We start from the raw sequence: 27,050 nt of genomic DNA, 5'->3' as shown, positions 1-27,050 counted from the left end.
AATCGCGGACGAGGGGGCTGACCTCCCCGAGGAGGTCATCCCAATCGCACGAGCTGGTCGTGATGTGTGCAGGTAACGATGCGGACCGGCATGGCACCTGGAGTCCTACGTTTGCATCTCATCAACGCGCAGACAACTTCTCCCGTAAGGACTGTCCTTTCCAGAACCGGACCCTGGGAACATCTCGACGACGGCGGCGATGGCACATTCCGAGAACTACAAATCATGGCATAGCGGGCCTGTTGGTGATGTTGTTATGGACACTTGTATCGTCGGCTGGCGCTGCGTTGCTTAACTTCGAAAATTGTTTAGATGCGTCCATCATCGAGTCGCATCCTTTACAATTGCAGTTCGTTCCATTGGATGTGTCCGTCGTTTTCGAACTGGAGGACCCCCTTTATACTCTCAACGTCACGATATATGGCAATGTGTCTGGAACTGCCGATCGGTCATCGTCCTATCCATCTCCTGATGATCCCCGGTGGTCGAACCCGAACGATACTGTCGGGAAGATCGCTGATCTCGACACGGCCAACAACAAATGGAGTACTCTTCTGACCGATGTAAACGTAGTCAGCTTCTCCCCATATAACGATGCCTCCAGATTCTGCGATGCCGTTACCCAAGGGGGACCTTGCCCTTTGGGACCGGTCTTTTACGCGAATGCGTGAGTCTCGGCCCCCTTTGATTCATCACTTCACCTCTTGTGTTCCCTGCGTGTTCCGCTCTTACTGACTTGATTTTACTGCAGGTCTAACTTGTCCGCGCTGCGCGCTTTCTCGATCCAGCACGACATGCAATCGGCCTACCGCTTTTCCACCCTCTCGTCAACTTTCAAAATCAAGTCGGGCGACGCAGCGGCTACTGTGCTCGGATGTATAACCGTGGACATCACGCCGGACCTTGGAACATCTTTGAAGAATGCTCTAGCCTACGTCCCCCTCGTCATCCTTGTGCTGGTCGGAATGGCCACAGTATCTGCGGCAATGTACAGCCCATGGGGCACGACGAATTTCTTCCACTGGACAAGCAATTATGGCCGGGATGAGGATGTTCTGCGGCTTGTGACGCCGGGTTTTGGGGACTGCATGCAGTATATACAGTTCGCGGTTTTGACGGGTGCGCTCTCATTGAATTACCCTGGATACTATCAGCCAGTGGTCAGCCAAGTCGCCTGGTCTACGCTTATGTTCAACCAGAGCTTTGTCCATCCAGGTCATGGGCGAGATCCTGTAATTGATGGGGTCTATGCCGTCAATGCTACCTATGGGCTTGAGAGATTGGATCAGTATGTCGGCTTGGCCACAGCAAGTGACATCTGGCCCGGGATGATCATCTGGTTGCTCGTGATCCTGGGCATAGTCACCGTTTTGATCCAGCTTGCATTCGCTTTCCGTTGGCTTCACCACGCACTGGCGAATATCCCGGAGGAGGATCTCCGTTCGAAAAATATGCCGTTCACTGTGGGGAATGTGGTTCGGATAGTTTTTAACTTTCTGTGCCTTCCCGTGGTGTCATTGTCCTTCTTCCAGCTGGTGATTGCTGCCGATTCTCCAGCATACTCTGTGGCGCTCGCTGTTGTGGTTATTCTCGCATTATTGGCATTTTCCATCTGGACCGTCAGATTGATCGTGAGCACGCGCCCCAAGTCGCATCTGTTCGACGACCTACCAACGGTGCTATTGTATGGACCTCTCTACAATACTTTCTGTGACGATGCGGCAGCATTCGCGGCTGTACCAATCTTCATCACTTTTGCTCGTGGTGTGGCAATTGGTGCTCTCCAACCATCCGGCATAGCCCAAATAGTTCTCCTCGCCGTCTGTGAAGTTGTATATGTTCTCACTCTCGTGGCTTTCCGACCATTTCCACATCCCACATCCATGAACCTTTATCATGCTTGTTTCGCCATCGTGAGATTCCTCACGATACTTCTCAGCGTCGTTTTCGTCCCTTCTCTTGGAGTATCGCAGGCCGCGCGCGGGTGGATTGGATACATCATACTCCTACTCCACGCTTTGGTACTTGTCTTTGGATTTTTCCTAAACGCACTGCAGACTTTGATCGAAGTGATAGCTCGACTCGCTGGCGCTGGCGGTTACGAGGGCGGCGCCACCCGCGGAGGACTTGTCAAGGTATTCGGCATGCGCCAACTCTCGCGACGCCTACCGAGACGCGATACTGCGGGGACACGTCAAAGCATGGCCTCCGACGCTGCCATGCTTGCGCACACGGACGATCGGATGTCCGCGCAATTCGATGGCTCAAGACCAAGGAGCCTTTCAGGCAGCTCTGCGCTGCTCTTGAACAGAGCAACTGCGAGTGACGGCAGGGCCAGTGGAATCTTTGAATCAGGAAGTGCACATGGAGGGACGCATAGCCGTGCCAACAGTAGTGGATTGTATACTCCTACTACCCTTGGGGGTTTCCAGGGTGCTGGCTACCAGACGACAGGAAGCAACTCACCCAAAAGCGGTCTCATCTACGCCATGCAACCACATGACCCCTATTATAGACCCCCTCGGCCCCGTAGGAATAACGAGCGAGGTGCATCTTTCGAAAAGGGCAGGGCAGTCTCCCGCACAGTTTCAAGGTCGGGTAATTTGGGCGATATGGACGACGATCTCATTGAGGGCCCCTCAATCTCCGGAAGAGGTACACCTGTGCCTGCGTATATCCCGGCACCCAAGGACGATCTTGACTACGATGACTCAAGACCGTCCCGGAAGGACTATGCCGTCCGTGAAGTAGACTTCTACTACAGAGTGCGAGGCCCTCCACTTTCTCAATCTGGGACAAGAAAGTTGAAGACCGGGCCCGCAGATCCCACGGGCCCGGTTTCCTCCGCTACAGGCTTTTTCCGAAATCTCTTCAGGGGAAAAACAAAGGAGAAAGGCAAGGGATTTGAAGTCGTCCGCAGCTCGAGAGCTCCCCCCCCTCGCCTCTTTCCCGAGGGAGATAGTTTCAATGAGCCGTACAGGGATGAGCCCGAGGAGCAGCCATCCCCTGATCATGAACGCCAGGCTACGGAGAACGATGTGGAGGAACCTGACTCGGACGACAACGCCAATTCACCAACTAAGCGGCCTTCCATCACCTTACCGCAACTTGACATCGGCGGTGCTATCGAGCTTCCTAGCCGGTTGGGGTCGCGGCGTAGCTCGTTAGCACCTTCCGTGACACGGCGGGATTCCGTCAATGCATTAGATCTGGACAAGGACGCTCCGTCTCAGTCCCTACCCGTGGTCGAGGAAGCCGTCTCGACGGGGGTTTCAACACCCGAACTTCAGCGCGACACTACGCGCTTTCCGACTAGTCAACTTCAGCCCTCGTCCGGTGCCGGTCGCCTGCCATTCAGTGCCAACAGCTCACCTTCACGGGATCGGAATCTCTCAATCGCTTCCACGACTGCGTCGAGATCATCCAGTCGCCGAGTCGGTCATGATAGCAGTGGTAAACCCGAACGTCCATCGAGTGTGGGTTATGTTGCTCAGCACCGAACCTCGGATTACATACACCAGGCTAGTCCGGACGAGCCCACCTTCGCAGGAAGTGCGGCTGAATTAGTGGACGAAGCTCCTCATGAAGGAGTGCATTAAGTCGTCATTGTTAATGTCACTCACCTTCGACATCCGACTCACGAATCTCCTTTCTACTTCGCCCTCGTCCCTTTTCGCATCTCTCTTCCACTCGAAAAATAATACGTATCGGCGTTTGTGATATACTACCGGATTTTTCCGTTTTCTTATTCTTTTTCTTTCCCTTTTCCTTGAGGACAGCGGCATTTAGCGATATTTGACCTTTTCTCCGGCTTCTTTGACAGTGGCCTTGACATACGACGAAGCTACAGGGCATCTGTTAGACCAGTCTAATTTTGTTTCAAGCCTCTTGTTTGTGATTTATGGCGGCCCAGTGCAACAGAGGGCCCACACGATTGTACATTTGGGGGTTCTTTTCCTGTATGACATCCTAGGCAATAGTTTATTTTAACTATATTGAATGGTAACAAGATGCTTGTGAATCTGCTTTTATATTTGGTCCCAATGTATTCACGTGCTCCTGACCATTGTCAGCGATGTCGTCGGTTGACTCGGATTTAAACCTGAAGACAAAAAAGGGATGTGTCACGCTACAACTCTAAACAAACACAACATTTTCCTATCGCCACGACGAGTATCTGGTGACACCAACGCCTGTATGAGAGCAACAATCATTCTCGTCGATCATCCATTGGTCCCATGCGATTTTCACGGTCAGGTATTCGACATGATCGTGTCATAATAAATCCTAGCAGCGTTGAAGATCAAGCATATATGCGAATGCCGCAACATCCCAGTGTCGCCCCCGTTTGTAAGCTGCAGGGAGCCCCGCGGCGATTCCTCGGGTTGGAGTGATTAGGCACGTCCGCGTTGTCTTCCGCACCGAGTCTTTTCTCTAGTTTTGTGCTTTGTGCGCCATTTTCTATTTCAGCTTGTTGCTACGAATGATCTTGAAATCTTCTCTCTGATTTGTGCTTCAATCTCGGTGTTATTGTCCTGTCTGTTGTCTCGCAGTTGTTGGCTTACTGTCACGAGACCCTTGATAGTCGGTCATTAAGGCCCGGGCACCACCAGATTCTCGCAGCCTCCTCGCTTCACAAAGATAACGAATTTGCCCTGCTTCATTGCGCTGCGTCTTTCTTCCTTTCTCCTCAAGTGTTGAATATACACGACACTTTGAAAGTAACTCGATCAGTCTACTGTCTCCATACCAAGCCGCATCGTCAGATATCGCACAGCTGCCCGCACCCATCCTGGAATTTCCACGCCACACAGTCAATGACGGCCCGTCGTCCAAACGGCGGAGACTGGTCTCCTCTTCAACTGTAGGGGGTTCAAGCTTAAGGTCCTCTTCCTCTACGTTTCCAAGGTTTATGTCTTCGTCGTCGAGTACCGCTTCCTCCGCTTCTTCTACACCCGCGGCTCCGCCCCCCTCATTCTTCGTTCCTCGTCCTACCGGCGCTGTCCCCAAGCCTCATGCTAGCTCAGAAAGCTTGAGAACATCAAGTGCTGGCGCTGCTTTTGATAAACGGACGGAACGGCGACGGTCAACTCTCTCTGGGTCAGACCGGAAGAGAAGGCTGATCAATTTTGAGGGGGATGGGTGGCCGCATCGCACAGGGTCCCATAGGATGATGGAAACAGGATCGAGTAGCCAGGTAGCAGTGGATAGCAGGTCTATCCAGCCGGCATCGTCGCACACGGCAGCGACTCCTGCAGTTCCTGGTTCCTCGTTCGCCACACCTATCGAACTATCCTCTTCGCCACCGCAGCCGTTGCCTGAAAGACCGGACAATACGCACCGAACTTCCTGGTCGCAGGGCGCCAATGGATATATGGAGTATATACGGCCGCGATGGCAACCTGATTCGGAGGTTACGAACTGCCCGATATGCGGAACAGCGTTCAGTTTCTGGTACAGGAAGCACCACTGTCGGAAGTGTGGACGGGTGGTTTGTGCGGCTTGTTCTCCTCATCGAATTACGATACCTAGGCAGTTTATCGTCCGTCCTCCGGAGCCGAATCGCTCGCCTGCCGCGACTTTGATACCCTCGCGGGCAGCACAGGTCATCAATCTGGATGGGGACGATACAGCGCAATCACCGGCGGCGATTAACCCAGCCCTCGGCGGTGGCGAGGAGGTACGACTCTGCAACCCGTGTGTGCCAGACCCGAATCCAGAACCGCTGCGGGGGTACACTGCGGTGCGAGGAGGTGGTGAACAAGGGACGAACTGGGGCAGAGGTCCACCGAGCCAAGCTCGGCACCGATCTTATCACTCCATGTCGACATCTACGAGACAGTTTCCTTATGATGCATTTGTAAGTTTTGTCAACTCGAAAAGCCGAGTGATAAATACTGACAAGATCTCGCCTTTCCAGACGGAGTCTTCTTCTTCACGATTGAATCGGCGATCAATAAGCTCGAATGATTACACAGGCTTGGGCGGTGCTCTAGGCGGCGTGTTCAGTTCCAGCTTACAAGAGAGACCAATACGATATGGATCATTGTCCAGTTCGCAGTATTCTAACCGACATGTTAGTTCCTCGGCGCGTCCCTACCTAGGCTACTTTCCGGCACACCGCCATTTACCTCCACCGGTACCTGAAGGGACTAGTGTATCTACTGGTGGATCGTTCAGTACACCTGGTGACGTTCAGGATTTTCACCGGCGCGTCTTCTATCCATCCAGGCGTCATGTTGACGAGAGCGATATTTGTCCCATTTGTAGCGACGAACTTCCATCGCTGGGCGAGAATGGTAACGAGGATGCCCGGGAAGCTCATATCCGTGAGTGCATCGAGAGCCATGGCCGTGGCGCGCGGTCAGCGTCTCGAGGAGGCAGTCCAGTAGCTGCGTCTCCTGTTCCAGTTCGCATGCTTGCATTCCATGCTACGGAGAAGGATTGTCTAGGACATGACGGCGCCGTGCAAGAATGCACGATCTGTATGGAAGACTATGAGGTGGGCCAGCCGCTGGTACGCTTGGAGTGTCTATGCAAGTTTCACAAGAGGTGCATTGTAGAATGGTTTGAGCGCAAGAAGGAGTGCCCCGTGCACAAGGTGGCCTGAAGATCCGACAAGTATGCCACGCATCCTGCCTCCACACGTCTTTCCCATGTTACGAATTGCAGTTCCTCACCTTTTTGGAGTCGATGCTCTCTGGTATAGCATTGATAACGGTCATTTTACGATTTTTGATACTCAGCAGCATGTCTATTTGGTGGATATTGTCGTTTTCATTTCATAGAGCTAGCGTTTCCTATGTCGAGATGTCAGGTTTGGCTTTTGCTGGAGTGTTTCTATGTTGAAGTCGGATGATTCAGGCTATGGCGTTTGTGGTTCTACGGATTCTTTGTCGAGCTTCCTCCACTCATATATCCCAATCAAGTATTTGCTAGAATATCGATTCATTTTCGGACGATCGTTAGTCAGCCGCCAGATTCCCCTTGAAAATTGGATCACTCAATATGTATCAGATATCGAACCTTGTCAGTGTCTGATTAAAATAGCAGATAAGCTGTTTATATGGAAGATACAGGGATGCTCTGAACGACGGAGCTGATAAAACGTGGAAGAGTCGACGGATAATGGTACCTAGTATGAGACCCGACTCGTGACAAATCAACTTCTGATTACCTTGGGCAGACCTGCTCCATCCACGTCCTCTACAGGGTTCTTCCCATCAAACAACACCATCTCCTTTTTGCCAATTTATTTCTGCTCTAACCTTGGAGCAAATGTTTAGATTGATGCTGCGACAAGCTGCCTAGCACTCGCTCCGCTCGCTGCAGCTTCGGCTGCGCCGAATTATTCCGCTCACTTGTAGCGCAGGGTTCGGACCTGTGGCCCTCACCTAGTAAGTATCTTATAGTCTTACCTCTTATAAAATATTAATCTTTTAAGGTGTAATTTACATCTACTATTTTAAGATAGTTATAAATTAGATATAGGAATATATAGTAGCTTAGAAGATGATTAGCCCTATAATAGAGGCACTATTTAGGTAGGGGGGGGGCTGCTGGTAAGGTAGTAGCCTAAGGTAGGAGATAGGGCCTTAGAAAGGTGGCAGAGAAAGAGAGGCCTAAAGAAAGAGGAAAGAAAGCTAAACTTAAAAGGGAATTTCAGTAGTAATATTAAATTCTTATATAGTAAGGATATTAAATGGAATAGTATTAATATCAAATTCTTATATAGTAGGGATATCGAATTGAATTAAATATATAGTAGGGATATCAAATTAAATAGTATTAATATTGAATTCTTATATAGTAGGGATATCAAATTGAATCAAATGATATCGAATTCTCATATAGTAAGGATATCGAATTGAATAGTATCAATATTGAATTCTTGTAAGGTAGTGGCCTAAAGGTAGGAGATAGCCTTAGAAAGGTGGCAGAGAGAGGGGGGCCTGAAGGAAGGAAAAGAAAGCTAAACCTAAAGAGGGAATTTGGCGAACAACAGTTGATTATTCAGCTGATTATTCAAGCGATTATTAAGCAGTAGCCACCGTTATTTCTTTATGATAAGAGTAGAAAGGCTGGATCGTGATCTCCATCTCCCGGCAAATCTCCACTGATCGGTCATCGGTGGCCCGACTGACCGTTTTCCCGACTGCCTGCAAGGGAGCTTGACTGTATCATTTTATCTGATTTGAATCATCCCAGGTAAGCTGAGACAATCCCTCTTTGGTCACCGTCGATTGGAAGACTCTGAATTTGCGCGCAGCATTTTCCAATGCACTACTGACAATGCTACGGGCATCCGCAGAGTCCGCGCTTGCTTGCACTCGCAGCCCCGCAAGCAATGGACCTCGATCCGCGTCTACGAGTCAGTCGTGACAAGAACGGCCCGGAAGGATTGCAGATCGGCCACTCATACGTTCCAGCTATTGCGTCAAGACAAGGAGAGAGCACGCCTACCACCGCTCCCTCGACGACGCATCCTCCCGGCGACTATCCCGACCCGCCGTCGTCCCACTTCTCTCCAAGCGAACAGGTACATTCCGCGTCCTCCGCCTCAGGTAGCCACAACCACTACGCTGCATCGAATACGCAATCGACCTCGCCTCATGGGTATTATCCCAGCGGGCCGCTGCGTGGAAGCGCGTCGACCGACCCTAATGATCCATACGGGGATCTGAAGCGGCCGCGCGCTTGCGAGGCATGCAGGCAGCTCAAAGTTCGATGCGAGCCGGACCCGAGCAATCCAAACGGATCGTGCAAACGGTGTGCCAAGGCTGGGAGGACGTGTGTCGTGACGGCGCCGACTCGCAAACGCCAGAAGAAGACAGATAGTCGGGTTGCGGAGCTGGAGAGGAAAATCGATGCGTTGACGGCGAGTCTGCAGGCGTCGCAGGGTCCCGAGCTGCTACCGCAGAAGAGACCTGCGGGTGAACCGCGGGAGGAACATCAGGGGAGACGGTGGCTTGGAGGCGGACAGACTGCGCCGAATGGACCGACATATTTGAGTCCTCCTGTAGATCTGGCGGGCAGCAAACGGTTGTCCAGCGGGGAGGTCAAGGAACCGAGGGATCCCGGGTCTACAGCAGCGTACGCTCGCGCGCCTAGCCCTCTCAAGGAGCAAACGAGTGAGAACGCGCCCTCGAGGCAATGGCGTGGTCCGTGGTCGTGCTCAGAGTCTGCTTCCGGAGCGGACGAAGGGACTCCTGAGTTTGTTGATGTAATCGACCGAGGACTCATCAGCCTCGCGTTAGCTTCAGAGGCTTTCAATAGATTCGTGACTCATATGTCGCCTCAAATGCCATTTGTGGTTTTCCCTCCCGGCACGATAATGAGCGATGTCCGAAAATCCAAGCCGGTGCTGCTTCACGCTATTATCGCGGTCTCTATCGGCGCCATACAGCCCGATGCTCAGCTCGCGTTGCTGGAAGACTTCTACAAGACTATCGCAGAGCGAATCGTGGTCAAGGGTGAAAAGTCCTTTGACCTGGTGCAGGCTTTGCTAGTCTCCTGCAACTGGTACACTCCACCTGACCATTTTGAGAAGCTCAAATTCTACCAATTGACTCACATGGCCGTCGCTCTGGCGATGGATCTTGGGATGAACAGGAAGCTGTTGGTTCGAAACAAGCCTTTACCTATGTTCAAAGATATGGTTATGAAGAAGCCGCTTTCAATGAATCTTGATTCTCCAGAGACGCGACGGACATGGCTTGGTTGCTATTTCATGGCTGTCCAGTAAGTCTTCCCGTCAAGGAGATTATCCTAGTGCCCTTGCTGACCTTCTGGCAGAGTGGCTGTTTCTTTAAGGCGTGTCCTGCTCGTCCGATGGCAGCCATATATGGACGAATGCGTGGCAATTCTAGAAAATTCCCCCGACGCCTTGCCTTCAGATAAAGCAGTGATACAGTGGGCGAGACTTGCGCACATGACTGAGGATATCAATTTTCAGTTGTCCTCCGATGATACCGTCTATGTGCCCTTCACAGATCCGAAGGTCCAGTACACCCTGAAGGTGTTTGAAAAGCAACTGGAACAGTGGAAGAGGGAAACTCCGCCCGAAATTTATACTCGTAAGTTCGGTGACCACGCTGTACATTAACCACCTTAACTGACCAACGTATAGCTATCTTGAAACAGTCCGAGCACATTGTGAATCTCTACATATACGAAAACTCAATGTTGATGGAGACCGGTGACGACCGGAAGAAAACAGAAGAGTATACCAACGCAGCTCATATGCATGCACTAAGCATCTGTATGACGTCCATCCATCAAGTGCTAGACACCATTTGTTCCGTCGATATCAAGGACCTGATCTCCATACCGACCGTCTGCTTGGCAAGAGTATCATTTGCGGCAGTCTCACTCATCAAGCTATATTCTCTCATTTCAATTCCCGGGAGCCAAATAGGACAGGTCATTGACCCATCCAGTCTCAAGGTTGAATACTACCTCAACAAAGTGAAAGACCACTACGCCGCAGCAGGAGAGCTTCCTGGGGGCCGAACACCGGCCAAATTCTCTGTCGTCCTCTCCATGCTTCGGAGTTGGTTTGTCAAGCGCAAAGACCACAATCGAGCGCTGAGAGAAGCATTTGGGGGAGGACCAGTGTCTTGTAACACGGTGGATCTCTCAGAGCCCCAGGAAGGAGACAAGGCCCAATCGGTACGATTCACCTCCATGACCCTCCTGATCCTATGACAACTCGCTATACGCAGAATAGAACTGACACCTCGAACAGGGCCAGACCCCCCTTCACCTCCTCAGCGAAGTCGCCAACAGCCGCTCCGCTACAGCCCATCCTTCATCCCACCACCGACCAAGTTACGCCTCCCAGTCCTCCGCCGAACCTATCACCCAGACCCCGTCCTCGGATTTGACCGCGCAAACAGTCCCGTCTAGTACCGCTACCGACTCAGACACTTGGACCCAGTACCCATCCGTCCCCCTTTCATCCGCAACAACCCAAGCCCAACAGCAAGCCCAAACTCGCCAATTCTACTCGCCTTTCAACTCGAATTACCAGGACATGGCGTCTTACCCTGACGGGGGCAATATGATGATGTCCCCGATGAACCAGGGATTCTTCGTACCCGAGTTAGGAATGCAGGTTGGGTTCGACGCGGGGAATATATTCGCGCTGGAGCACCTGCTGAGCGATGGGCTGTTCAATCTCCCATTACCGGCTGATGTGGGAATGGGCTATTATTGATCTTGAGGGTTTACAGTGGTTATTCAGATGAAAAGTAATGGAACAGGTTTATAGATATCCCCTGTTCTTGGTTACTGTTTGGTCCAGCGTACTCCGTATAAATATCAATATTGGTTCTTTATTTTTTGTTTTTGTTTATATCTCAGGCCGGTTATATCCAGGGCATTTTCCTCCTTACTCATGCCGGCTAGCGTACATTGATTCTTCAATGATTCGCCTCACTCTCTTCTGTTTTGTGTACTCCCTGGTAGATGCAAGGTTCCGGAACTGGGATGTCTGTGAATTGTGATGCCCTGAGTCTGAATTGCTTTAGAATAAGTGCAGTCTGCAGCGTGAATACGGTGAAGAAACCCCACATAGGAGCCCCACACCGGAGCGATCCAATTCCCAGAAGAGTTACGACATTGCCCCGCTTAATATGGGGCGATTCTTATCATCTGATCCTTAAGAGGAAATCATTGCGGCGGGAACACGCGGTGTATTGAATTGCTGTTGCAGACGGCTTGCGGTGCATTACCGCATTGCGTAGATCATGTGGAGCCCAGTCAAGTACGCCCAAGAAGCCTTGCAGGGGGTTACTCCGAGACTGAAAGAGAGTTTGTAGGTATTAAGATTGTAGGTTGGGCACCAGAAGGAGAAGCGCTGATTTGGACGCGTAAGTGAAAACTTGCGCGTTCGGCGGTAGATCGAGCGACCTGTTTATGTCGATCAAGTACTGAGTATGAAGATGTGGACGGGAAAACTCCCAGAGACATTGTCTCGTCAAGTTGCGGTGAAACCCCAGTCGTGGCTGAGCTTTTGCACCTCGAATGCCCACGGCCAACCGTTTTCTGCCTCTGTTTTGCGAAGGAGAGCAAGGAGGCAATTCTGTGCCAGAGGATCGAGGATCCATGAACCGCCTAAAAATTAATTAGCAGCTCGTTACCGCCCCGGAACTTTTCCGAACGTTGTCGGCTGGAATGGCTTACAGGCACGGAGCGCGTGGCAGGCCATGATGCGTACTGATGGGTCATCGTCGGTTGAGAGGGCAATACCAAAGATAATGCCGAGATTCGACAGAATATCATCCTGTTGAGTTTCAGCAGTCATGCTTGATTAGACAACCTGTTGAAGACAGACCTTGATCCTCCTCACGATATGCTCTGGGGGGTTGCCAGCATGCGTCGTGTGTAGTTCATGCTCCAATAGTAGAGTCTTTGCCATACAAATATGCTGTATCGCGGTAGCTACGCTCGCGTTAACTGTCAGCTCGGAACGTCAATTTCTCATGAAGGCTGACAAGTCTTGAGCTTACCATGTAAAGGTGTCGTATACCAAATCACGGGAAACGGCCTGTGATTATGCGGGTCGGCATGAGAGAAATGTAATGGCTGGAAAGTTTCCGGCTTCTCTAACTCCCATATTCGGATTTTTCTTCTCAAATTGACACCATCCACCGTGTCTAGACGCATTTGATGATTCGCGCCATAGCAATAATTGATGGTTTCAGCCAGAAGCCACGTAGCCCTATGCGTCCAATCTCGTTCGGCTAGGGGGTTCTTGCTCTCCCACATTTGGCAGAGGCTTTGTTCAAAGGGACTGAGCGTCAACCGTAGGGGGTTGTGGTGCGAAAGTGCAAATTGAATATCTTGCAACAAAAAGACCCAAAAGGATGCTTCCGCAAGACCTCCGGAGATTGCACAGTCGACCTGAGAGCTAAAATAAACTGAACCGGCTAGGAGGTGTCGCTGCTGATCGGTGGAGGGAGCGTGAGCTGTAAAGGCGTGCCAATGCATTAGTGATTCGGTCCATGTAATTTCTCGTTTATCCCTCGCACGCACAAGAAATCTGCTCAAAGAAGCGTAATATCACCGTCGAAGCGAGAACGACCTCTATGCTGATGCTGAAGTTTCTGTTCTCTAGCGCGGGAAGAAGGATCGCGATACACCTTTCGTGATATTCATCTGCGATATTCGGGGGTACTGCGTTCTTCGTGTGAGAGAGATGGCGAGCTGCTATCGCCAAACACGCGTAGAGAAGGAGTGGACAGGAGGGTGCCCGTTCCACAACGTCTACCGAGAAATGCATTTCATGGTCGCTCACGTCCAGCTAGATAACTGTAGTTAGCCAGATGGTTCACCAGATTGAGACAATAGGACAGTACCCATGCACCCAAGGAGTTTCGGAAATGACGTAGAAGGAAGGCTTCATTAAGACTGGCCAGTTTCTGACGGCTGACCAGAGCATCTGGGAGCAGAAGAGAATCGGTCACATTGGGAGTAAATTGTCCCGCAATTCCCGACCAGCGTGGAATACTTGGGGAAGGAGAAAGATTCACAGCGTTGACGATCGCCGACGAAGGGAACGCTGCACCAGACGAGGATCGACCTTCAGGCACCGCCTCCAGGAAGGACGTTGGTGTCTCGACCGGAATAACATGGTAATCAGCAGCCGTGCGGTCGGTCTCGTCTTCAAAATCGACTGAATGATTGTAAGACACCCCATCCGTGTCAGTGCAGGCCCATTCCTCGTTTCAAACCTGAGCATCATGAAAGCTTCGGGTTCGACGTACCTTCCGGGGGAGTTTTGACCCAAACCTGGTCGTCAGGAAAAGTCAAGTCACTCTCTCCATAGCGAGGTGGACCCTTTGGCCTCAGAGATGGGTTCTGACCGTGTCGGAAGGTGACCTCCTCCGGTTTTGTTGGTGCTGGAATACACTTCCGCCCTGATCGCTGACAACGCAGACATTCCGTACCAGTTTTATCACCTAAAGTTCGTTGTCAGATATCTAGATCAGGCCTCTTAGACTAGTCGTGTAGTTCAAGCGTAATTGTGATATTTACATTTCAGATGGCGCTGGCGACAAGTGAGACTTTAAGAGACATCGCAACACGTTAGCGACGGCCAAGAAAAAAAAAATTGCGACTGTCAAGCAAAGACACCAAGAGGCACGATACAAGGAACATTGACTGACCATCCCCTCATCACGTTGTCCTCAGGATGGTCATCGACAGGCAACTATAACAGCCATGGATGAGATGAAAACATCTACCGGTGTCTGAACCGATCTGTAAGGTGAGAAAGGCCGTGGGAAAGAAAGGAAGGTTGAGAAGCAAGAGAAAAGATGCAAGAAAGAAGAGAGCACTAATATGCGGCTAGAGACTGGCCACCCTAGCGACAACAAGTGATGATGCTGATGAATGGTCGAATAAAGCCTGGGTGGTCTGTTGGTTTGTGCAAAGCGGATCAAGCGGACCAAGATACTCTTGCGGGTCAACGCCGAATGAGAGGGAAAATTGCAGCACACAAGGCCTTGGCCTAGCGAGTGACGCTGATTTAAAGAAACGAGGAAGCATGGCTATCAATCATACCTACTTCTGCAAAAGGTGCAAAGGCAGACACAGGGATGTTGTTGGGCCAAGTGACTTCACTACCACATCGTTCCAGGATCGCAGTACGTAGTGTGTGATGAAGTCCATGAAGAACGGCCAGCGGACTCCTTCTCCAACCGGAATAGCGACATACTCAAGCTTCAAGGTCGGATTGGAGCGCTGCAGAGCCGATGGCGTTCTCTCCGACAAGCGCATGGCGATTAACATGACCGCCTCTGATCACTGCCGAAACGAGAAAATCCTCGCAAGCCTATTATTAGGGAGGACCCATATCCTCCCCAACGGTGCAATTAGGCTCAAAGTAAGCGAAGCAAAGTCTCGGTACTTGTGATGATTCACTCTTTCCGAGCCTCCGTATGGTTACTCCATCCTTCACCTTCAGGGGGCCCCCATTTGGTCGGCCGAGTAGACTTATTATCCCTGACTCCTCCACAGTGAACCTTGGTTTGCCATCGAGGTAGTATCAGCGGCCCCACTATCTTCGTGAAATAGAACCTAGTGCCAAATATCCTTTGACCTGGACTCTACTGATGTACATCATCCCCGCTAGTCGTGGGGGTTCACGACTGACATATTGTTCCGGACGGGCACACCTTAAGGCTAAAACGAGTAAACGGCCCTTTGCGACGAAACGAGTCCAGCTTCTATTCGGCAAGAATCTGCCATACTATCCCATAGCTTCATTTCATCCGTCAATAGCCGGCGAGATTGACATGCTCATCAGACTTAAACCCTGCAAACCAGGTCTACGTCAGGAATGATTGAGCTCTTCATGTGATGGGCTTGACAAACGCACCTCTATCTTTATGGCGAGAGCTCACGTGACTGGAGACTAATCCCATCCTCGAGTTGTTGTTAAATGCTCTTCGACTCAACTCAGGGAGAAAAAGTGACTTGGTGATGAGTCAGGTACAAACCGACTCTGTGACGATTCCGAAACAGGCTCTCCGCCACTAATGTCTCGGATGGCCGGGCGAGAGGAAGGAGGAAGTGAGTAGCCTGAGTCCCGTGCGTTTTTTGGTTTCATAAATACGTTTTATGTTTCGAATCGAGGCTCCATTTCTAGCCAGACTAGAATGGCTAGTTAAATTGACAAAACCTTCAGCCGTGGCCTTACCAGGCAAGAGAATAACCATGTTGTGATGTTGACGCCGTGGTGATGCTAAGTTGCTAACAGCAATGGGGCTTGTAAACAGACATGAATTCACATGATACCCACGTGATATTCCACTTTTCTATGGGAAAGTATATGACCTTGGTCCTTGGCTTGGCGCTGTACTTCATCATCATCCCAAGCATAGAAGTTTTGCAACCTCGCAATCATTTCCAAGCAGTACCAAGCATTTCATCCCTGTCCCCGCATCGAAAAGCTGTTGGAGACCTCACAGGCCAGATTAGCCGCTACCACTTACATTGCAGAAAGCAAGACTGCCAGGTTATTCCTGATTAGGCAGCTGTTTATGGTCCCCTTCCACTTGTACTAAAAAAAATGGTATGAAATTCTACAGTCCTATGGGGGTCACCAAAATATAAGGATCTTCACCGCGATTGTCGATCAATTCTGCATTCGGTGTTCTCGCGCGGCTGATTTTGGCCATGGAAAGATTGCCCACTAAAAAGTAGGCCAAACTTTCGCGCGGCAGTACAGTAGCACATGAACGCTAGATATCCCTGATCGAGGCTCGAAGAATGAATGTGTTTTTACCATTGAAGTTGAGAGGGCCCAAGTGACGGAGTGAGTGGTTTCAATTGGTCGTACACTGAACCGCCTCTCCGTCAAAGTCCTGACTCTGACCGGCTTCGTCGTCGACGCTGACCATTCATCCGCTGGTTCGATCTTACCCATCACAAATGCATAAACTTTAAGGACTATTCCGTCGATGATGGCTTCTCTCTTCCCTGGCTGACGGAAGGTGGCGATCCATTATCCAGACGATATCTTAATGGAGCCGGTGCATGATCACCCCTCATCAGGGAGTTGAAAGTGATCAATCTAAAGGGCAGGAAGAAAGTTGAGGAGATGCTATTCATGGTTCCTAACATCGGCTATTCAGCTTTACCAGAGAAGGATTATGGTCAGCCGCCAGGTTGCTATGTCTGGTCTGTCACCTCGACGCTCGTGAAGAGTCAGGGTCGGTCTCGCTGCGCTTCTCCGACGTGAGCTGGGCGTCCCGCATATCTTCTATTTCTGCAAAAATCTCCCAACTGATAGTAAGATCGAAGCGTATTATTCAGTGCAAGCTAGCCTGCAGGGATTTACCTGAGGCTAGTGGATATGTTATATTACTCTTCTGCCAGGTGGCGGGTGGAGTCGAGACCAGAGAGCAGAAATGGAGGAAGAGCCATATGTCCCGTTTCGCTCCCTACGGCTTGAGCCGCCATCACTACTGCTCTTGGTCAATTGGCGGGACTGTCATCCAATGAATCCACGCTGAGGTACCTAAATTTATAAGCAAGGCTATTCTGCATGTGGTTGATTTGACCACAATTGTCGGCTATATCCGCATCCCAACCCCCTTCTCTGTCAATCCTGCGACGAAATCGCCCCTGACGGTGGGTACAGTAGGGGCAAGTATGGAAGCTGTTAGATCTGTCAGCCTGAAAGGGTGTTCAAATGCATCATCTCGAAGGAATCCTATCATCAAGCTCTCTCGTTCTGCATCGGAAAATAAGCACTAAATACCACCAAGCATCTTTCAGTCGGCGATCATGATCACTTAACAGCTTCTCACCGTGCTGCTCTCCGTCAGCATCTGTGCCAGCCCTTCGCCGTGCGAGACGCCTCCACTGTCCTCACGGATCAAGCAGCATATCAGTCTATCTATCGACCGTCAACAGACCGTTCCTGACCTCAACAGCACTTGGGTAGCGCCCTGAGCAATATGGAACCTTTGGGAGGAGCATCGAGCATTGAGCATCGCGGGAGTTACTAGGACAGCCCTAGCATAGAGAAGCATTGTATCTGCTGTGCATGTATTTGACACCTGAGGACTTACTTCTTGTTCAGCTGGACGGTCGTAGGACGATCACAAAGATCAAAGAAACTTCTACGAAGTCATGGGAAAACTCCAGTGGGACTAGGCTTCCGAATCTTTCTGAGAGAACTAAACAAGGGATGGGCACTTTGTGGAGAGTCCAGACGCATTGCATGAGCCGCCTGTCTGAGGACTATGGGGTATGAAACCTCCCCATGGACCTTAGCTAAGCTCGTTTGTAAATAAGCACAGCATATGCATTGTTGATCAAGAGTTTAAATAATGGAATCTTTAGTATATGTTCGGACCGGCGGGATATTCTCAGGATACCTATGGATTAGTGCCGTGCTTATTGGACATCACTCCAATATGGACTAAGATGGTATATCGATCCATGGTAGAAGCAGATGCAGGCGGAGCTGAGCATGCGGGGGAACAGAGGGCGGAATCAGGTGACCCACGCCCTGTTTACCTCCGACGTCACTGGGTACCTTAAGAAACCTTAGTCTAGAGAGGTACTTATTGGCTTAACTGTACTGCAGAAGCTGCCAAGTACTAATTACCCACTGTAAAGTCGTCATCCACGCGATAGTCCATTCTCATATTTTCAGAGCCTTCCTTAATCTTGGAAGCGATATAGATATAAGTCAGCTCTCCCCAATGCTTGGAACTCTATTCTCAATGTCACCTTGATTCGCTCTCCAAACTTCCAAGATCTACACTGCAGCTCATTTCAAGTTTTGGACCGGCAATAATCAAGTTACAGTTCTGCAGTGGTGCATCAAATGCATTAAATTAAACCAGCCAATTTAATCAAGGGCAAAGGTATGTCATCTTAATCCTATCCTCTGCTTTTGTTCAGCCTCTCATCTGCAATGTGTAGCCATGTCTCTGAATCGAGTCTCTTATCTTGAGTCGTGGGGCCAAACTCGGGCTTCATCGCGTCAGCAACAGCACCCGGGCCAAGAAGATGGCGATTCTGACTCTGTGGACGGGCGCAATGTCGAGCTCCCGGAGGAATCGATTGCGTCCTCCTTCCAGTCAACGTACAGTTATCGTCTGAATTTCAATCCGTATGCTGGGCCCGGTTGGACCCAGCCCCCCGATGAAGGTGCCCATGACGAGCTCATCTCGGGTCATGAAACTCCTACGATGAAAATCCAGCCGAAACCGCTGGTCGAGAGTGACCATGGAGGATATGATGCGCAAGACTCCTCAAAATTGCTGGATAAAAACTATCCATTGCAAACCATTGGAGCGTTCGAAGTCAGTAGTACACGACGAATTTGTATGAAGCCAGTTGAACCTTGTTTGTTCGCGATCCGGGAATTACTAATGAGATACTTTAGGCCAGGTAATTATTGCGGTCATCTATTGCTTCCTCGCAGCAGGAGTTGTGTTCGGATTTGCGGCATTGAAACCTGTCTTGATCCGCGAAGGGGTCTATCGCAATCTGTGTTCGCGCGACGAGCTCTCTAAAAACCGGGAAGTCTGTTACGGACAGGAGCTGCGGTAGGCATCATGATCTCCGTCTCTTGACCAAGCTGACGCGAAACAGCCTGAATCTCATGTTCACAATCGCCGCCGTGGCGACCAATGTATCCGCCTTGCCAGTTGGCACTGTCCTTGATACATACGGTCCTCGTGTCTGTGGTATCATTGGCAGCATATGTCTGACTTTCGGCGCCTTACTACTCAGTTTCGCTGCCAGTCTCCCCTTTGATGCATACATTCCCGGATACCTCTTTCTATCGCTCGGAGGTCCCTTCATCTTTATCTCGTCATTCCAGCTGTCCAACACATTCCCTACTCGCTCTGGGTTGATCCTGTCGATGCTCACAGGTGCATTTGACGCGTCCAGCGCCTTGTTTTTAATCTTCCGACTCGCCAACGAGCGCACCAATGGATCATTTACCACCCACAAGTTCTTCATGGTTTATCTGATCGTTCCCGCCTTCATCCTCGCCGTGCAACTTCTCATCATGCCGGCCACATCCTACAAAACGGCCGGCGAGCTAGTCCAACAGGCAGAAGCCTACATTGCCGACGAAGTCAACGACCGCGTCGACGAGCGCATCGGCAATCGCTCCGAAGGCGAGCGTCAGCGCAACGACCGCCGCGAGCGCCGCCAAGACGTCGTCAGCAAGATCCAAGATCTCCTAGGCGACAGCGCCATCAGTGACGTCCCAGGTCTCGACGAGTTCTCTCGAACAACTCTTCCCCCGGTGAACGAGCCCCAAGACCGCATCGTCAGCAAAACCCCACCCCGTAACACCACCGCAGGCAACGTCTGGGGGGCTCTCCACGGCCGCTCCGCTCTCCAACAAATCACCACCCCCTGGTTCGTCCTCATCACCCTCTTCACAATCCTCCAGATGCTCCGCATCAACTACTTCGTCGCCTCCATCCGCGCACAATACGACTACCTCCTCTCCCCAGCCCTTTCCAAACAGCTAAACAGCGCCTTCGACGTCCTCCTCCCCCTCGGCGGGCTCCTCTCCGTCCCCTTCATCGGCACCATCCTCGACACCCTGACAACCCCATACGTCCTCCTTATCCTCGCCTCCACCGCCACCCTCATCGGGATCCTAGGCTGCATCCCGCACAGCCTCCCCGCCGGCTACGCCAACGTCGCCCTCTTCGTCATCTACCGACCATTCTACTACACCGCCGTCTCCGACTACGCAGCCAAGGTCTTCGGCTTCCAGACCTTCGGAAAGGTCTACGGGCTTATCATCTGTCTGGCCGGACTCGGCAATTTCCTCCAGGCGGGGCTCGACGCGGTGACATTTAAGCTCTTCGGCCGCAATCCGATCCCGGTGAATCTCGTGCTTACGGCGTCGACGGGTGTGATTGGAGCCGCGCTGGTGGGGTTCGTCTGGTGGCAGGCCAAGCGGACGGATGCCTCTCGGGCTCAGGGTATGGCTGGGAAGGGCGTGGACGCCGGCAGGACGGAGAGCGTGATGGTGAGTCGGTCAGATGCGGTGGATTACGCTGGCGTGGCGGCGAGGGATTGGGGGCTGGAGCGGGAGCGGGAGCGGGAACCGTTGCTGCATCGTGGCCCGCCACATGGGGAGGCGTCGTCGTATGGCATTTCGAGCGGACCGTGATGCGTCCTATCCCGTTTTTGCATATTTGGATATTTGCTTTACCGGCTGCTGCTGCTACTGATGACGATGATGTGCTTTACGATTTTGTGTAGATTGGTGCGTATATACCTATGTCCATTATGGAATACATCCTGTCTGTCTTGAGCCCTGCGCTTAAAGTCATGGCCATCGTAAATCATATCCGACTGCATAAACCCGTAGACCAATTGTTCAAATTCAAGAGATATAAACCGCGAACGCCACCGCAAACGCACGAAACACAACGCCGAATAGAGACAATATCCCGTCGTCACAAACGTCCCGCGACGTCAAGCCACAGGGTATACCCCGCTCGGTCACAGGCAGTGTCGTACCAGAGCATGAACTCCAGGACGGCTTTCAGCTCAGACCAGCAGTAGATCCCATTACGCGACGCCGCTTGGCCCAGGGTATGTACGAACCAGTCCCGTTCTGGGCGGTTCTCGGCCGCGATGCCGCCGAGGGTTAGGACCCAGAGGAGGACGACTTGGGCTTGCGGGTGGGTCCAGAGGGAGGGTGCGTCGGGGGTCTGCAGGGTTTCTTGGAGGAGCTTTGCAAGACGGGGATGAGGCGAGCATTGGGATGGAAGCGGGAAGGTGACGCCGACGGCGTAGATGAGGGCGGCTAGACGGCAGGCTTCGTAGACGGTTTGATGAAGTGGGGTGGGGAACCAGCTGGCGAGGGAGCGGGCAGAGGGGAGGTTGAGGAGGTGGTACTGGACGAGATTGCGCTGGTCACAGAGGAGAGAAAGATCGGGGTTTGGCTGGAACGCCTGCATATGCTCGATGACGATGTTCGTGTAGACTCTTAGTGCTTGAAAGACGTCTGCCATCTCTAGGGTGAAGCCGATTTGTTGCAGTCGACCAAATCCGAGCTCCACTTCAAGCGAGGTATATCCTAGTAACTCTTGTAATGTAAGGCCCTGTCGCGGCTCATGGAACGGTATGTATTCGAACACAGGCTGCGAAAGCAGATAGCTTGCGGTCAAGATCGCGGAACTGATGTCAAGTTAGCTCAAAGTCGCTATCAAGTAAAACGGAGATGCGCCTACAAGGATACGGTAGTGGCTAACCCCGGCAGCTTGATATTTTTCAAGCCGCCCCGTAATTTGATCAGCTCGACCAAGCCCCGCAAGTGGACGAGATTTGGTGGCAAGCTTGCGTAGACGTCGAGCCATTGTAGCTGCGTCAAGGGTGGTGTGAATGGGACGTTTCGATGCCGTCGGCGATCGTTGTCATCAGCAATATTGTGAGCCATGCAAATGACACTTAGTATGATGGAATCGCTAATAATGCGATTGTGATCCGGATCACTCAAAGCCTTGTTGGCCAGCTTGATAGTTTCATATTCACACTGCTGGAGGAGTCGCTGATCGTGAGGGCTAAATGCCCCGGCCGGAATCTGCCTGTTGATCCATCGACAACGTTGGTGTGATAGCGACCCAAACAAAATGGCAGTGAACAGAACAGGATCGGACAATGAAAGGGGAAGCCAGCTTTTAGTGGCAGAGACGTCGCGGTCGCCGGGGGTTGGGGGAGTTAGCTCGGGCCAGAGCACGTCTATGCCTGCAAAATCGTCAGCATTCCGAGTTCAAGGATATATCAAGGGTACTAACAGTATCTTTCACACGCATGAATGGCTTCGGGGCTATAATGCGACGGGTAGGTGTGAAAAGGATCGAACACGTTACTGCCCATGCCCTTGATGGTGTAGCCAGCCAGAGAGCCATTCCCTTGGCCCCGAGAACAAGTACTTTCTCGATTCGCAGCATTCACCACCAATTGACACGGTTTGTACTCGCAAAGGCCATCAACATCGTCCTCCAGCGGTTCGTGGGTGTGAGAGGAAGCTATCGGTAGAAGCGGGACATGAGAGGCGGACCGGATGGAGAGGGACAGGCTGCGAGAGGTGGTAGACTCGGGGGACTCGCGCGACGACCCGGCAGACGGCGAGGAGGATGAAGGGAATAATGTTTCTTCAGTATCGATTTCAAGAATCTGCGACGCTGGATCGCGGGGCTCGTCGCGATTCGAATTCGAGTCCGAAGATTCTCCTGCTGACGAACGGTCCTTGGTTTGGTCGGAAATCCATTTTCCCACATGAGCCCTCACCAGGCGCTGTATCCTCAGCTTCTCATTTTCCGAAGTAGGACGGGCATTGACGAAGTGGATTGACTCCTTTGGGCGCCCTTTAGCAGCACCTTTACTTAAAGGCATCGTCACCACCGAGTCCCATCACCCGTCGAGCGTTACGGTCGTGATGATATTGCAGCGCGGATGGCAATGACCGCATCCTGCGGCTTTGATTGCGAACAAGGTCCAGATTCCACGGGCTTTTCGCTTGTAGATAAAAGGAGCGAGGGTGGCAGCGCCGATCGCGCAACTATCTGCGATTATAAGGGGGAAAGTCGGCAGCGGGATATGATGGATAGGGGCGGCGATGCGATCGACTATTGTAGTCAGCCGAGACGTTGGCGATTAACGTGCTCAAAATAGGGGGACGCAAATGTTATGAAGAGGATAGGAGAATTAAAGTTCCAAGTCGAAAACGGAGAAATCGAGATGATAGTTCATAGGCGCCATCTCTGCCCGTTCTTTCTGCGGAACCCCGTGACCGTGACTGTGACCGGCGATTATCCGTTATCCCCGAGTCTGGAAACGGGGGCACTTTCGTTGAGAATTCGTGGGGATGGAAAGGCGGAATGCAGGTTTGTGGCTGATTGATTTCGACTAGATGCGGACGATCCGTGGTTTTGAAAAGAGACTTTCTTTCAGAATGTGCAAGTGGCGATGAAATCGTGGTCGTCGTGGCTTGCCAGAGAGTTGAGAGAAGCTTGACAGAAGTCGTTGGACCTGGTCTAGATTCCTCAGGGGATGGAACGGCGATCTCTCGATTCTCGGTTGCCTCGACTGCCAAATCAATCGCGACGCAACACTTGCTCAAGAGTGAGTCGTTACACGGAAAACCCCCCTAAAGCTGCTTTAACCCCATTTCTCAGCATTCCTGAGACGGTGGTACTCGGCGAAAGCCACCACGATCACAGACTTCACAGTACCGAGAACCAACCTTAATATCCAATGTCGGACAAAGAGTTGACTGGCCAAGCAATTTCCAACAAGATCGATACCGTCCGATCTCAAATGTGGAATTCCGATCGATCAGAAGCGATAAACGAGGTTGCCTGCTATTCATGGACAAGATACGATCTATGGCTGACATGCGATATAAGTCCAGCACAGCATGACTGGAGCCGTCGCTAAGAGTAATTCATAGGGCAGATCATCATCAAGAAAATTGTCACAGTCGATGGACTCATCCTGAAGTCCCATTTATGTATATCCTTGTCATGATCATATTCGCTATTCTTCACTTGCCGTTTTGGGCCTTGTATCTACACCCGCAGCTTCGTCAAACCATGACTGGTCCTATCTCCAGGCACTCGCAAAATCTCTCCTAAAACTCGACCTTCAAACGGCCAATGCCACCCGCTTGAATGTCTCCTTTGTCACTGGAGCCACTGAAAGAGACAGATCGGTTCGTGGTCATGCACCCAGCCAAGCGCGGCCTCCTGATGGGAGGAGTGCAGGATCTCCGAGAAGGAGGCGAAAACGATGTGCGATGATGGCTGGGGATTTCGCGGCACCGTTGCGGTCGAGGCCAATGGATCAATTAAATGCGGAGATATGGGTATAGCTAAGCTTATATATGAGATGAATGATGAACATGTCCCAGAAGCAATATTTACATGATGTTATTGCTCTAGAGATAGTCCATAAGACCTCGTGTTCTTATTGTACATTATGTACTCCATCCCCTTTCTTATATCCTAGTTCAACGCCATTTAGATCATAAACTCCTAACCAGGATCCTTGCTTCAATGAGCTTATTGAAGAGGATATCAGAATTGAAGGAAGCGTGGCGCGCTGCTTCCCAGTTTTTGAACTGTGAAACGTCGTCGGGTACTCGACTTGTTCAACATGATCTTCAATTCAGTCCGAAATCCCAAAGTCCAGGGACTCTGTTGGCGATGGCGCTTGTCTTGCTGTGACTGCAGTGAGTGCCACGGGTAGATGAAGTATGTGAAAGTTAAGAATGACCAATGTTCTGGAATTTGTAGTTTGGAGATATTTGATCACCAAGGAGGGGACACGGTACCACTGAGGTGTCCACCACCCGTCCATCCGGGATCGTAATATCGACAAAGTATGCTTTCTTCAGACAGTCTATGGGATGAGAATATAGGATAGCATTATTCTGGATGTGGTGGATGTAAGTCCATATGCACAGTGCGAAGGGTAGAACCACTGTGTTGGTGACATAGCATCAAGACGCTCACGGACTTTCTTTGTGAGGGGGTTCTTCCACAGCTCAGCATCAGACTTCCGCTTACGACCAGCAAGCTGGCCGGGCTTGGCGCCAGGACGTTTCTTAACGAGATCCATCTGTAAGTAGTACATTGATCAGTACATCAGTTCGGATGAAAGCAACTATCTTGGCGAGGCCATACATAACACAGTTCTTTTGCCAAGCTGACAATGCATAGTCTCTTCATCATATGCATCAGTAACAAGAGTTTCCTCAGTACAAGTAGGATCTTACCTGCGCTTAACCTGCATAGCGGCCCGTCTTGTCATTGACCATCCCACGAGAGTCGCCTAGTGTCCTCATGATCCCGACCCGGCATTACTTTGACCATGCTGCCTGCGGATATCGACCTCTGAAACATCCACGGGGCAATATCAGGCAGCTTGGACTGTCGTGGCAGTATGTTTGGACCTAAACTGAGGCCTTCTTGCGGAGAGGATATTGAATTCAAGATTGGAGGTTGAACCAGATGCGAGCGAGCGAGGCATGTTCGTATCGATTTTGTCAAACCAGTTGGTTTGCTTCCTATTTAGGATTTCCATAAACCGCTCTATTGTCATGCTTTCATCTGGTTCATTTGTGTTTGGACCATCGTATCAGAAAAGAGTAATCCGCATTACCTGTGATCTTGAGGGTTTCTTTCCCGAGAGACCATACTTCCAGGCGTGTCTCCATCGTGGTTTCATGAGATCTATCGAAAATCTCCATAGGCTTGCCTTCATAACTAGCAGATGACAGGAAGTCGGCAGAGGCCCAGAGTGTTCCTGAACTGCCTATCTATCGTCAGCAGCAGAAGGGGCATTCAGAGACTGGTTCGAGATCGGAGCATAATCTGCTGTGTCTGAACCACCAGCAGTGTCTTCCATGACATTAGTGGTCATATTCACAGGGTCTCCCACATCTGCAGATGTCATGGGGTCACCAGTATTGACATGCTTGGTTATAAGCTGACCATCTAGGACTCCATGGATCACAGGCTGCCAGGAATCAGGTATCGGAGTGCGGTCCCTGCCTTTGCAAAGATGACGCAGAACATGGCCGGTCGAAGAGATCTTGCGCAGTTCTCCAGGATCTTTAGTACCGGGTCGTTTAAGTTGCACAGCCTCCATGATGTACAGCCCTGCCCGCGCACAGCTGAGGCCCGCAGTGAGCCGATTAGGATCGGCTAAGAACTGGAGGCGGGACATGGACGTGGTATCAAAAACTACCACTAGCGATCCACATCCTTGGAAGCTATCAACAGTGTGGATACGCACGCCTTGGAGCCGGTGGTTGGAGCAGAAGCTGTTCAAATAGAGGTGCATCTGACTGCAATACGGGGTGAGAACCGTAATCAGATCGAGAGTGTGAGGTGGGTTGGCTACATCCTTCGCAATGTCGTCGACTAGCTCCGAGCTCATCAAGGATGTCCCGAAGGAGCTGTTGCGTCTGCTCTCCTCTAGCCCTATCTGATTTTCCTGAGAAGGACTGCCTTGGCTTTTGCAAGGGTGCGTTGTTTCTTTGCAACACCAGACTATCACTGACCAAATCCTTAAAACAGGGACCATTCCCCAGGTCCTGGGTCTTCCTACAACATGGCCAGTGCCACAGATTCAACCAATTTAGGCCCGGCCATAGCCTATCATCCAACTGGCAGTCGTCAGGAAGTACCCTTGACTCCGGGACCCGGATAAATGACCGTGTCAGTTTTCCGGCGAACTTCAACTCTGTCTATAAGATAGATCGATTAGCTGCCATTCTCGGTGGAGCCGCGTAGCCTTACCTGTAAGGGGTCGGACAAGTTCGGACAGGCCGTTCCTCTGCTCGTTGCTCTTTCTTTATCGTCCTGTAGATTCTCTCAGCCAGCGTGGATAGGAAACCGATTGCTGCAATCCACGTGCCGATGCACGCTAGAATTGGAACCCGTCTTCGGACGGTAGCACGGAGGAAACCTATCGATTCAGGCATCGATTGTACCATACTTGATCGGCGTTATGTAGAACGGTAGCCATTT

General features: G+C 51.2%; 7 protein-coding genes across 7 annotated transcripts; 4 read left to right on the top strand and 3 right to left on the bottom strand.

The window, feature by feature from the left end:
* Positions 1-62: 62 nt before the first annotated feature.
* Positions 63-3,599, top strand: Aspvir_008339 (uncharacterized protein; the record flags this gene model as incomplete). The annotated part of the gene is made up of 2 exons (XM_043271511.1): positions 63-667; positions 752-3,599. 2 exons carry the CDS (start codon positions 63-65, stop codon positions 3,597-3,599), a joined length of 3,453 nt encoding a protein of 1,150 aa, XP_043127446.1.
* A 1,313-nt stretch (positions 3,600-4,912) lies between these two features.
* Positions 4,913-6,610, top strand: Aspvir_008338 (phosphatidylinositol-3-phosphate-binding ubiquitin-protein ligase; the record flags this gene model as incomplete). Its single annotated transcript, XM_043271510.1, has 1 exon — positions 4,913-6,610. One exon carries the CDS (start codon positions 4,913-4,915, stop codon positions 6,608-6,610), a length of 1,698 nt encoding a protein of 565 aa, XP_043127445.1.
* A 1,737-nt stretch (positions 6,611-8,347) lies between these two features.
* Aspvir_008337 (putative C6 transcription factor (War1)) lies at positions 8,348-11,218 on the top strand (the record flags this gene model as incomplete). Its single annotated transcript, XM_043271509.1, has 4 exons — positions 8,348-9,741; positions 9,796-10,076; positions 10,130-10,671; positions 10,748-11,218. The coding sequence occupies 4 exons, from the start codon at positions 8,348-8,350 to the stop codon at positions 11,216-11,218; spliced, it is 2,688 nt and encodes an 895-aa protein (XP_043127444.1).
* A 762-nt stretch (positions 11,219-11,980) lies between these two features.
* Aspvir_008336 (Zn(II)2Cys6 transcription factor) lies at positions 11,981-14,796 on the bottom strand (the record flags this gene model as incomplete). The annotated part of the gene is made up of 9 exons (XM_043271508.1): positions 11,981-12,117; positions 12,187-12,286; positions 12,338-12,444; positions 12,513-12,971; positions 13,039-13,306; positions 13,362-13,678; positions 13,770-13,964; positions 14,041-14,053; positions 14,632-14,796. The coding sequence occupies 9 exons, from the start codon at positions 14,794-14,796 to the stop codon at positions 11,981-11,983; spliced, it is 1,761 nt and encodes a 586-aa protein (XP_043127443.1).
* A 3,653-nt stretch (positions 14,797-18,449) lies between these two features.
* On the top strand, positions 18,450-20,674 carry Aspvir_008335 (putative MFS transporter Fmp42; the record flags this gene model as incomplete). The annotated part of the gene is made up of 3 exons (XM_043271507.1): positions 18,450-18,852; positions 18,914-19,076; positions 19,123-20,674. The coding sequence occupies 3 exons, from the start codon at positions 18,450-18,452 to the stop codon at positions 20,672-20,674; spliced, it is 2,118 nt and encodes a 705-aa protein (XP_043127442.1).
* A 289-nt stretch (positions 20,675-20,963) lies between these two features.
* On the bottom strand, positions 20,964-22,908 carry Aspvir_008334 (uncharacterized protein; the record flags this gene model as incomplete). Its single annotated transcript, XM_043271506.1, has 3 exons — positions 20,964-21,690; positions 21,744-22,257; positions 22,308-22,908. 3 exons carry the CDS (start codon positions 22,906-22,908, stop codon positions 20,964-20,966), a joined length of 1,842 nt encoding a protein of 613 aa, XP_043127441.1.
* Positions 22,909-25,830: 2,922 nt separating this feature from the next.
* On the bottom strand, positions 25,831-26,457 carry Aspvir_008333 (uncharacterized protein; the record flags this gene model as incomplete). Its single annotated transcript, XM_043271505.1, has 1 exon — positions 25,831-26,457. One exon carries the CDS (start codon positions 26,455-26,457, stop codon positions 25,831-25,833), a length of 627 nt encoding a protein of 208 aa, XP_043127440.1.
* Positions 26,458-27,050: the final 593 nt, after the last annotated feature.

The sequence above is a fragment of the Aspergillus viridinutans genome, assembly GCF_018404265.1.
Source record: "Aspergillus viridinutans IFM 47045 DNA, scaffold_6, whole genome shotgun sequence".
NCBI classification, from domain to species: domain Eukaryota; kingdom Fungi; phylum Ascomycota; class Eurotiomycetes; order Eurotiales; family Aspergillaceae; genus Aspergillus; species Aspergillus viridinutans.
Note: the sequence above shows the minus strand (reverse complement) of the source record. Positions and strands in the feature narration are given on the sequence as shown.